Below are 12,729 nucleotides of genomic sequence, written 5' to 3' on the forward strand. Positions count from 1 at the left end.
AGCTGAAAAACAGTTTATCCAGTGAACGGCCTCTGAATCAGCCAAATTTTGGAGAAGGTGGACTGTGAAGGAGCAAAAAAAAAGTGTTAGTTATTCATAAAAAAAAAATGCAGCCAGATGATGGATAGGAGAAAGTGGACTTAACGCCCCACTCCCTTCCAAAAGGTGTGCAGGTACCTGCAAGTCACAACTTGAGGTGCACAAGGTACGTGTGGGCACGTTGGCTGACACAGCTGAAGTCGTTCTGCCCAGAGTCCCACCTCTACCTCACTTACAGATGCAGCCAAAGGAAACTGGGCAAAGAAAAAAAAAAAATCAGGAACTACTCTACTTCCAAGAGCAAAGGAAGAGGAGAACTGTATCAGCACACTACAGTACAGCAGAGGTTGATTGCCTTATGATCAACCCCTTCTATCTTTCCAAGATCCATCATCTTACCAAACCCACCTCCTGGCACTGCCCGTCTGCTCTAATTTTTATCATTGCTGTCTCACTTATTAGTACTTATTTAACCTTTCCTTTTCATTTCAAAAGCTCATTGAGGCATTTACTTTTAATTAAAAAAGTATATAGTCTATGCAAACGTAAGAAAGGAGAGGTCAAAGTTGGGATTAACTTTGACACTAGTATTTTAATACAAAAATGACATCAGCTGCACCGAAGCTGCAAAATGCACAGGTTCTGTGGTTAAAAACATGTAGGAACTGCTGGTATCCAGGCTGATTCCCAGAGCCAAGCCTGAATACATTCAAAAGCTCCATTTAAAGAAATAAAATGGAAGAAAATTCCCCGGTAGTAGGTCTATAAATTAAGCAAGTGCAATTCAAAGGTATTACATAGCTGCTCATCCTTGCAAATTAAAATTCAGATCTCGTGCTGTCGACAGTGACGTTACTATTCCATCTTCTTTCTACAACTCAGAAGGGGAGTTTGAGACACAGAATTTTCTCTTATTAGGGCCCAGAACAAAACCATGCTGAACCCACGTGGCTGCATGAAAAGATCTGCACTGTTTATATGATTTTGTAACCAAGGAAGAAATATTTTAAAGACAAAAGTACTAGAGAAATGATCAACACAAATATCAAGTACAACTTTAACGTTATCCAGAGCACACATAATGGATTTCCAAGATGGAATCAACAATCCGAGCAGTCATCTGTGCAGATATATTGGCTTATTCTGCTATTTCCTTTCTCCTCCTGAGTTTCGTGATCTCCAGCGAGGGCGAAGTGTGAAGAAGTAGATCCAGTTTGCAAAGCAAAAGCATCCAGTGTTAGCAAGGACATCACACCCAGCAGCACAAAATCCGAACCTTCATAGAGTTTCACTCTCCTACCATTCCAATCCGATTTCTGGTTATACATATGTCAATCGCTTCATTGGTAATTACAGGATGATGAAAACTGGTATAAATCGTTGGGAGCTGACAATATATATATATACTTTTATATATTTATGAGTCCATCATAGAAAAGTTCATATTCAAATTACCAAGTACACACAGGAGGAAAATAAAAACCCCTTCAAAATGACACTTCCGGTTTTGGAATCGGCAAACCGTGATTTCTATGCAAATGGAGATTTCAAATGACCCTCTGAGTAATTTTTTCCCCACCCTCCCCTCCCACACCCTGTCCCCCACAGGTGTTTCTTCAGATCCTTTTTTTTATCATACATGAGTTGTTCCTAGAGTTAGCTATCCGCTGTGCAAGTACGTAACCGAAGACAGAAAGGAACCGTTGGAGTCTTCACACCGAGGGGGAGCTGTGCTGCAGTCACGTTCAGTGACACCTTCGCAGTGCTCCAAGTCCCCTGGTGTCTGCTTCAGCACTCTCCTATGTTCAGATACAGGTGGAATACTGAGGTATATAAGTTCCGTGGAAAGTTTTAAGAAATACATCAGTAATTCAATCAAAACTTTGCCCAACGTCTATGAATCGAAACAGCATTTTGCTTTGCGAGTCCCCTCTACTGCTGCAGGTTGAGTGTGAATTTCCACTGCTGTGACAAAGAAGGACTGCAGATCTCGACGGTGAGACCCCCGTTTTTGGCATTCCGGCTGTCTAGACAGAGGTTGCTGCCAACGTGCCTCAGTTTGGAATTGCTTTCAATCTGTTCCCATTTCTGGAAGAGAAAAATACAGTTACTGAGCTGGAAAAGCAGGAAAAGGACGAGCTCTACATCCTGACCTTTAAAAGTCTTCATAAGCCTCCCTGGCTCGTGCTTGGGAAAGCTGCAAAAACTCCAACAGCAGTACGCAGTTGAGAAGATCCCAGAGTCAGAGCATATAAATTATGGCAAGCCTTGCCAAAAGAACTGTTCATTCCGCTAACACACCACAACAGACACAGAACACCAAATCATTTTCCTCTACTTCAGCACTTCTCCAATACACTGTCACACCACGTTACCTGTGCGAAACCTCTGAAGAAACTTAAAAAAAAAAAAAAATCACAAAACCCATCCATATATCCTTCTGGTTCTCAACGCAGAGAAGCAGCACAGTCACTGAAGGCAACTTTACAGAAACCCAGAAAACTGTCAGAGACCTTTCAATTACACAGAAGACAACCAGCTAATCTGTGCTGTCAGCAGCTCTTTGGCCAAGGTGATGCAAAGGATAGAGTAAATCCCAAGTACAGGATGTTAAAAAAGTTTTTTCCTGTTTATTTCTACATCTTGCCTTTAAACCATATCAAGAAAATCTTGCTTCCCTTTTTTGAAGGGTGGCAAGGATATTCTTCCTTCATCAAGGAACAGCATTTCAGTTACCTGCCTGCAAAAAACTGAGACACTGAAGCAAGGAAGCTGGCAGACGATCAGAACTGATGACTCAGCAGAAAGAGGTGAATTGTTATAAGGCTAGGTCAGAAAAAGAAGGTATGACACTGCAAACGCAATCTTCCTCAGGCATGGGAAACAGCTGAATTTACAACGCTGCATTAACAGAGGAGTCTAGTGCTCTTATAAACAGGGCACAGCTGAAAAGAAGAAAGGCAAGCCAAACCACCCTTCTGACACACAGACTAGGTCATCTTCAAACTTCGCCGAAGAAAACCTTTCAAAAACACGTTGTGGGGTATACATTTCACTTCAGAAAAGAGACGTGGCAGTTGAAGGCTGTTACACACCAACGCTTTTGGGTGAAACCTCTACAGGCGGCCAGCGCTGGGCTATCACCTCAGTATGCTCATACAAGCTTGTCACCAGCCTACGAGAAGCCCAGTACGCAAGCCTGTTCCTGCCGCTCTGCCCGGATGTTGTGGACCTTAATTTCACACCCACAGGCGACAGCGAGACAGAGCAAAGAGCAGACAGAGAGCAGACACGACCGCCGGCGCACGTTCCTGCGTTCTCATCCACAGCCCCTGTTTTCCCACCGTTCAGATTGCGCTCACGACATACTAACCTGTCTGCTGTCGTTTTCCCTCCAGCCCTGCAGCTTTATTAGTGAACCAGGTGCTCTGTCCACGACAGTAAGGCACAAATCCATATGTTTCACCGACTTGTCCTTTGTTAAGGCCCATTCCTAGAAAAAGGAAGAAAAAAAAAGTGTACAAAGTTGTGTATACTAATGTATGCACAAGGTCTGCTTGCTACCTCTGCACATACAGCACAGGTCAAAACCCTGTACATGGCTTTGTATGAGCATTTAAACAGTTCCTTGCTTCCCACAGAGCAGGAGAGGGGGAAAAAGGGTCCTTTTCAAACACAGCAATTCCAATTGCTTCTGTATCCCTAAGTCAGTGGGGAGACGGGCTGGCTGTGTGCTCCTGCTGCTGGCTTTACACCAGTACCACAGGCAGTCACACAGGTCCTCAGCTTTAAAGTGTTTGTCCAAATATTTGTCCAGCTGTATTTTTGTCTGTGTCTTTGTGCATTACACACTCCTCATACCTTCTACATAGGGGAGATTTATACACATGTAAAAAGGTATACAAGTATTTATGTAAAAAACCCAAAAGCTTGGGCTGCAGCATTCCTGGCCACCCTACCCACACACACAAAAAACATGTACCACAGTGAGGAAACAGTAGTTCTTAGTATGACAGATACCACCAGAAAGCAATACTCAAGGGCAGGAGGAGAATGTTACTTCCTATCCAAGGCGTGAGGTACAACAGAATTTCTTTTAAATGCATTTAAATATGCAACTTCTTAAATAGAAAGCAAAAGAAACCCCATTCTGTATGACTTGTTTGATCTCAGCACCCTCTGTGCACGGCCTGATCTTGCCCTCTTGATTGGATTCTTTCCGTGCCTTTCTCCTCAGAATTTGGTCTCCAGGATCTAGACTGGTCTTCATTTGTCTAATTATCCTTTGAGGAAGGAAGGTGATCTGCCAACTAGAGCCGTGCCAATTACCCAAATCATGCTCAGCGCTACTTAAAGGCACAATTAGCTTTTCTCCAGCAAGTAAAGAGGATTCAGAGTTGTGTAATACAACACCCGAGACACACAGGGCCAAGCCTGGCTACACTTAAATGTTATTTTGCAAACAGTGAGTGTTTGAGAAAGAAATTAAATGAGCAATCCCATTCCTTTTTTTTTTAACTTGTTTTCCGATATCATAACTGAATTTTTGGCTTGCATAATCACATTTAAACTCAGCAGATTCAACACTGATTAAGTTCCTTTGGGAACAGATGCTCAGGAAACCACCAGAACTTCTATCCCACATGATTACAAGCAATCGCTATCGTACAGGTAGCAAGCCATCGGGTGGGTACTCTGTTACAAAGGCGGGAGAACTCTCTGTACCCCTTTACTTGCTTCCCAAACCCATAAACTGAAAACTTTCCCTTTCATTTTCAATATGTAAAATATTTTCCACTACGTTAATCTCAGACAACAGAAAAGTTACCCGCCGCCTCAGTTCTGTCCAGTTTGTAAGGTGTCAACAAGAATCGTTAATAACTTAATTCCTGAAGTTGTTAAAAGTGGCTACTTTCAGAGTTTATCAGGAATCACAAATGCTCCTGAAAAGGTGGCCCCACCTTGTAAGATTTATACTGAATTAGTGACAGTTAAAAATGCTACCGGGGAAATGGTAAACCTTGCGTTTGAGAAGCCCACACTCAGTGAAAGCCTTGAAAATATTGCTTTACACATGTTCACCCTGCCATCTGAAGGCTGGAAGAGCCCCAAACACAACAGCAATCACGCAGGAAGTTAACACATTTGAAAGCCAAAGGATGTGCTTCCCAGAAGCTCTGAGTTCTGCTGCTGGAGAGGCCTAGGAGATGGCCCTTCATGGCACAACACAGAGCGTACAGACGCTTTCCTCCAGTGACCCCTGACTAGTTATCAGGGAGATGAGATTAAGCAAGTTCCATGACACCAGAAGAGAAGAAAAATCGCAAGCGGGGCACGTGCTCAGGGCACAGGCTGGAAATAGGACAGCTCTGTGTAACAATCTGAAAATCAGGACAGCTGATACACACAGTGTGATAAATGAGGAATACAAACACCACTAACTTGAAACCTTCCCCTTGCACCTAAGCGCATTTGGCTTTACCTTTAGCTCCGTATCATAACCCTGTATGTACGTACGTAACTGTCAGATACACAATTCCTTCAGCGAAATCCCGTTTTGACTTAGATTTTGTACTTTAGAGTTGTGTTGAGCATAAGCCTGAGTGCACTCCTCAAATTACAGGAGAAGGTCTCCACAGTCTATGAGGGCTCTTAACCCCAAACTCCCCTCCCCCCCCCCAAAACCCTCTTGATAAGAATCACATAGTACAGATTTAAAGACTCTCTGGTTTGTTCCTGAACTGTCTTCTCCCATGCTGAGCTCACCCTGTTCCTTCCCTCCAATCCAGTATCAATCCTGCCTGGACACAAAACCTCGTTTAGGCCCAATTATACCCTTAAATCTGAATGTCCTCTCACAGGGACCTCTTCAGGGTAAGAGTGTGTTAGTTTGTCAAGTTCAGCATCACAGAAGAAACTACACAGAAAAGAGGGTCAGGTTCAGGGAAGCTGAAGGAGGAAGCCAACTCTGTGTATCTAACAGAGAACAGACAACATCAGAAACTTCCAAGTTTTCTGCACCAAGGCAGTTTTTGACACGTCCACTCTTTAACCTAAAAAATCATTGTGGTGTTCTGAAAGATGAGTGTACTTTCATAAAAACAACAGAAAAACCCTCCTCAGATATATTCTTTTTAGTGATGGGAAGAGAGGCATTTCTCCCGTGTATGATGTCAGTCCATTCAAATCAACATAGCACATCTTCCAGGAAAGAACTTCCATTATTTTAGGCTTCGTCTTATTTTAGGGTTTTCCCCTTCTAATTTACATCGGATAGCGCAAAATTCTGGTACTCATTCAAGACTAGATTTGGAATTGGTCAGCCTCCTGTTTTAACAGACGTACTTGAAGTATTAATATTACACTTGATACCTAGTTAGGCTGATTCTGAAAATAAGCCAGTGACAAAGCCGCACACGAAACAGCGAACACGTACGCACGTATTTAGTGAACGATAGCCAAGTCACAGCTGCATAAATAGGTTCTTTGAAATAATTAATGCTCTCATTTACAGATCTGACATCTGCAATTAGTTTAGGATTAGAAAGGATTTGCTGAAACACTCCCTTTACTGTGAGTGAACAGGATATGACATTTAGGTACCACTGCTTTCTAGAGGAGCCAAACAGCTATTTAACAGATTATTTTTATACCCTGCTACCACAAATTGGAAATAACTAATAGGGCACCACAGTAAAGCATTCTTCTGTTTTGCTGACCTTTAGGCCACATGCTTAATACAAGCCAAATCTTTTCTTAAGTACAAATCCCAGCCCCATCCCCTCCAAAAGAAAAAAATCATACACACTAATTGATTGGAAAAAAGCTTTCTGTACAAGTATAAATCTCCTGGGAAGGAAGCTATAGCCTCCAGTGTAAAAGCAAATATTTAATAAAGACAAAGGGAGGGGATAATCTGATGCACACTGAATGGATCTCTGACCTTAGATTTTAATCCTGAAAATGCAAAATTATATTTGAGGGAGAAGTTTAGTCAGTCTGTTATACCAGCTGATCTGCTGACTAGGGTTCAACTTCCTACCACCAGTACACAGTACCTGCTTTGGTAAAAAAGTCTCACTTTTTGTTTAAAAAAAAAGAAAACATATGGTGAAAAAAAAAAAAATACAGACCTGGTTTCCCCCGGCATTATGACATTCATAAACTCCAACAACACCATCCGCAAAATGGCCCAAAGTGTCAAGGCAATTGGTACCCTGCTGCAAAGCACCAAAAGCTATATCCTGATGATCAGGTACCCTGAAATAAAAGCAGAAGTATCCACTTAATTCAGTTTCTTTAATTATTTTTTTTAAACTCTTTGTCTTTACTTAGGGCATTTTTAAGATGACAGGTTAAAGATGAGTGATGACTACTATTTGGAAATCTCAATCATCATCTGAGGAGGGAAAGCAATTATCTCATCATGAACTGATCAAACATGAGTGAACTTGCAAGCTTAGGACAGAATACAAAGAGACTTGTACCAGAGAATGAGGATGAATATGCAAACTCAGCACAAAAAGCAAATTAAAGTTGACTTCTTATCATCATTTAAGGTCACCCAAGCTTAATGCTAGCAGTTAAGGTCATCAAGCCCTCTTGTTTCAGCCAAGCTAGCTTGTGCCAGAAATAAGACATTCTACATTTTCCTCAGACTTTTTTTTTTACTGAAGTGTCAGAAAAGGGTTTAGGAATTTAAAAAAGAGAAAAATCAATATTTGGCTGATACCAATTTGCTACTGGCTGCACATAAAATGTGCTCATATAGCATGGAAGTACCTGGGCAAACCCATCCAGCAACATACATTGTGGGGTAGAGACTGCGAGTTCATGCCAAACAGTAAAGCAAGGGCATCTTAGTTCCTTTTAAAACTTCAACTGTAATACGAGTATAATAATTGAAGCCAGCAGAATAAGCACATGAGAGATGACACAGAGTAAGACATTACGCCTAAGTAATGCTTATGGTAGCGCATTTTCCAGGAGAGCTTGCAAGAGGTGTTTTTCCTGACAAATTAAACAAAAATAACCAACCTCTGGCACTTTTAAGAGAAAATAAAGAATAACTTACATCTTCAACATCATCCTGGTTAACGAGGCTATTCAGCATGCGTGGTTCTGTATATGTTTCACTAGGGCTGTAATGGCTGGTGCTTTTGCATTCCAAGCCTATGTGCCACTAACAGTTCCCTGACTCTACTGACAGGAAGCGCCCCCAGGAAAAAAACAAGTGTTCTCAGTAAGCTACACAGAGCATCTTCCCATCCCGCTACCAGTATTAGATTGACAGCAGACAAACCAGTTTATAGACTGAGATCTCACAGACACACTTGTTAACACGCTATTGCACAAAATCCTTTTTACCCTTTCAAAAAGTGAAAGCAATCTTTCTCTTTGAGGAGGTTTCATTAGTTAGGATGCATTCACGTTACAGAAACTGTTAGCAATGCTACCCCTCATTTCCCTCTTCTCACGCCCACCAAAAAGTTAGCGATTATGCAGTGACAGAGAGAACAAGAGACAGAAAGAACATAAGACTCAGCTTTTTAGAGCCTTAGGCGTCTACCCTTGCCTGCCAAACACAAGGCCCTCTTGCCTGCTGATTCCCATTCCTCATACTGTACTGAGATTCAGTCTGCTCACTCATCCCTTTGAAGGGATACAGAACAGTACACTTCGGAGCAAACAGCTTATGTAGGAGACTAACTTCATGCTCAGGTAAGGTGAGGTAAGGTGAGGTGAGTCCGATGCTGTTCTCTACCTGCTGCTACTGCAGCTGCAGTTGCAGTAAGCAAAAAGAGAAAAAGCAGCTTACTAGGGAAAAATGGCTCTTTATGAGTAGAACAAAAATAAAACACCCAAAAAAACCCCACACCAACAGCAAATAAGCCTGCATGAGGCACTGCTTTCACCAATAAATTTAAAAGACATCCTTTACACCCAAGGAAGGGAAAAGGAGAAACTGATGTTTTCCACAACGGGCAAAAAGAGAACTCCATACTGTCTCTGATTTAGCCAAAACTCACCGTAACTCAGGATAAACATTTTCAAGGTACCACTTGAAGGGTTTGCAGCTAAGTCTCTTTCTGAGTTCCATTCGGCTTTGAATACTAGAAGGGAAAAAAAAGAGCAGTTTTAAAAGTCAGGCTGCTGTCTTCACATATGTTAAAGAACACAGAGAAAACTCAAGAACAGTAGAACTTCAGAACTATATCTTGAAGTGATAACCCATGAGAGTACTGCTTTCACCTTAGAAGGTAAAAAGTAGCACTTAGAACTTACTTGCCATAAGGTACATTCCTGGCTGAAGGCACTGCTGCGTAATAGAAGTTTTTGTACTCATCCATCCAGACTTCTGCTGCCCTGCGTGTATTTCTAGGGACAAGCATACAGAACACAGATTATATTTTCTCTAACTGCAATCAAATCATGTAATTTATCCTTGAGTTGATTTTAATCCTTCCTCGTACTACTGTCACCTGTCTCAAGCCAGGCAGAAGATTCCCCAGTAAAGACCCAAGTAACAGGAAACCATTAGAGAGTAGCATAACTGAAATCAATGCATTTAGAATGAAATTTATGTCTTTTCCACACTCATCACTGCTTCAGGTTTTCATCCAGAATTAAATACACATCCTGGAGTTCCTTCTGCAAACGTCTTGGAAGTCGTTAGGCTGTTGGTTGGTTGGGTTTTTTTTTCCTTTTACAAAAAAGTAACTTGACATAAGCCAAATTCAGTGACTGTTCACCTGAACAAGCAAGCTAATTTGAAACAAAAATCTCAACAACTGGCAACATTTAACAATGTATTTTTCCTTTCTGAAGAGATACGCTAACATAGGCAAGACATATTTTCAGTCTTCATCCTATTCCTACCAACAGAGCATTCACAGTTCCAAAAAAACATAAGCTGTTGTGACATTTAAGGCTATGAAGCAAGCGAGTCAGCTGTAGCTGACTTACCAGAAGAGAACCAGTAATTAGAAAATATTTTAAATGCTTTAAAATTCAAGAGATTCTTTATTGCAATAAATTAAAAGCGCTAACTCTGATTCTTTACTTCTAATCAAATACATCTCTAAAATTCCTGTGTTTAGGTAACTGTTGTCTTTAAATCTCCCTTTGGACTGCAAGAGTGTAAGATCTTTATCCATCTTCTGGCTTCCACGTAACACTCATTTACTTCTATTGTTTCTAATTTTATGCTGAGAAAATAAGTCTTATTTCACTTGCAACTGCCATGCTCGGCAGCTTATTTGGCATCTGGCAGTAAGTTCATCTAAAGCAACTGGAGTAAACGCAGCCAGCCAGTAACTTCTTCAGTATCGTTTTCCAATTCAAAAGACAAAAAACAGTCAGGATAAAGTAAGTTCTTGCAGGTTGCTCAGAAGGAAGAACAGGGAAGAAAATGAGGTGACAGGACAGACCTCAAGCATTTCTTGTTTGACGACTCATTTTTCCTTGCAAAGATTCCTTTCAATTTTTCATAAGCAAAATCCCATTCCATCCAGATTAGAGAGCTATTCGTTCTTCCCTCATGTGCAGGCTCTTAGACCCCATCTATAAGTGTCAGCCAGCCACTCGGCACCGCCCCCAGTGTTTGCTCAGCCAGCAGCTTGTCTGCCCACAGGCCAGATTTTGGCGGTGGGAGAGGAACTGGCTGGTTTGCCAGGCTTAACGACTCCAGAGGCACTTGCGAGGCCAGAATGCCTGCGCCTGCACCCCACACCTATGGATGAACCGTTCGGGCTTGGTGCCACACAAACGTGGGAACCACGTTGATGCTGAACACTGCCTAAACGAAGACAACCTCAAGGAAGGCAGGGCCCTGAGGAACAGAGCGCGGGGCCCACTCAGCGCTTAACGCTGAGCCACAGCTAATGAAACCTGGCACCGAGCGATCAGCCATAGCTTTCCATGGAGCAGACCGGGGTCCGCAAGGTTTATTAGCTCGTATGAAGCGGCGCATTAAGGCAGTGTATATTGGTCTAACAAATCCTGTTGGACACACGCCATCGTCTCCCCTCTCGTTGAACAGGGCGCCCAGTCTCTCACCCAGAATCACCGGGTATTTTGGCTGCCAAAAGGCAGCACATACGACTAGTCAGCTAAATGCGGGGTCCTTAACTCCAGAACCAATTACACACAGTCAAGGGACAGATGATGGCATAAGATAACAAGTCCTGACTGCAAGACCACCACAGATCCCATGCATCCAGTTTCTTGGCACCACAGTCCTACACATATCTATAATACCTACAGTACAAGGGTATCCCACTCCCTTATGTTTCTCATTCACTTATTGCTATAATTTATTTTAAGGCATTGTTATATTGGTTTGACACCCAAGAAAGCTGTCCGAGGAAGAAACCTTCAAATATACAGCAACTTGTCAACCCTGCTTTTAAAGGATATGCAACTTTTCTAGGTCAATTCAAAAATAATTGCAGTGCAACGAAGAATTTTAAGGACATTTCATAATTTGAGACAGCTAGACAGCTAGGGACAAAGGTAATAAACCACTTGCAGAGCAAGGTAGATCTGGAAGGGGATGTAAGTACTCAAGACACTAGTTTGCAGGCTTCAGCTGTCCTTACCATTCAAGTACATGCGAGATCTCTCTTAAAGGTCATTTTGAACACAGATGACCAGAAGACACAACACGACTTAAAAAACTGGTCATAGTCTATGACCAATGGTCATCACAACGATGATGTGACTTCTCACAAAAAGCAAAAGCTTTAATCCCAGTACAAATGCAGAATCTTCAAGCCCTGCCAATACGATGCATTTCTCATGTCTGCTGTACCCTTGGATGCATACAGCTACACCCTTTCTCTATTTTTCAGCTGAGCTATGTTTATGTACCTACTTAACATCACAAGAAAAGCAGCATCTTGGTCACAGACAAAAGACAGAAAAGCTGCAGAGGCATGGGAAAACTGCACAATTTACGTATTTATGAACCATACTTCTTGTCATGACACTAATTGTAAAACCTGCTGTGAAACTCACACAGCTGCATCCTAAGCTTACGTAATACAGTTTAATTGGTAGATCCTTCTACCTTCCTGATGCACACTATAAGTACTGGAAGAGAGATGTGAGGTATTAAGAAAGGGTATTTCATTGCTGGCCTTTGTTTTCCCATTAATACTATTATTCATTTTCATTGTAGAATAAAATACAGACCTCAAAGAATAAGGGATCAGAAAAATCCCTACTATAACTACTGGAAGAAACAGGACAGTGACTTTATTTTAGCAGATTATTAAACTCACTAGAGTCATCTTGGTGGCATAGCTAGCGTGGAAGAGAAGCATTATACCCATAAGGAGGTTCCTCAACCTAAGGTGAAAGACAAGTCTAAAAGTATCAACAGCTTAGAACATGCTTATGAATTTAAGTACATCTGTGTTCTGTGCTGCTTCATGTTAAACAGAGTTTAGGCTCCATATCCCTTCAAGGATAAATAAACAATTTTATTTGCAGCTCTTAGCCTACAGAACCTTTGACTGAGACTTGTACTTCTTCAACCACCTGAGCATCAAGTCCAGTTCTCAAAATCTACTGTGATTCTTCAGCTACAACTGACAGACCCTTGGTCATAGAATCATAGAATGGTTTAGGTTGGAAGGGACTTTAAAAGACCATCTAGTTCCAACCCCCCTGCCCTGGGCAGGGGCA

The 12,729-nt window shown here is 41.8% G+C and overlaps 1 protein-coding gene across 1 annotated transcript in view; it reads right to left on the bottom strand.

Annotated features, from left to right (window-relative positions):
• Positions 1-1,454: 1,454 nt before the first annotated feature.
• GALNT2 (polypeptide N-acetylgalactosaminyltransferase 2) overlaps positions 1,455-12,729 on the bottom strand; it is a 43,421-nt gene continuing 32,146 nt past the window's right edge. Inside the window, exons 11-15 of the mRNA XM_010161348.1 lie at positions 9,325-9,417; positions 9,069-9,152; positions 7,173-7,299; positions 3,413-3,532; positions 1,455-2,127 (exon numbers count right to left, since the gene is read on the bottom strand). Of these exons, the coding sequence (XP_010159650.1) occupies positions 1,972-2,127; positions 3,413-3,532; positions 7,173-7,299; positions 9,069-9,152; positions 9,325-9,417 (580 nt within the window). The 3' untranslated portion in view covers positions 1,455-1,971. The remainder of the gene's footprint in view (positions 2,128-3,412; positions 3,533-7,172; positions 7,300-9,068; positions 9,153-9,324; positions 9,418-12,729) is intronic.

The sequence above is a fragment of the Eurypyga helias genome, unplaced genomic scaffold (assembly GCF_000690775.1).
Source record: "Eurypyga helias isolate BGI_N326 unplaced genomic scaffold, ASM69077v1 scaffold37781, whole genome shotgun sequence".
NCBI lineage: Eukaryota > Metazoa > Chordata > Aves > Eurypygiformes > Eurypygidae > Eurypyga > Eurypyga helias.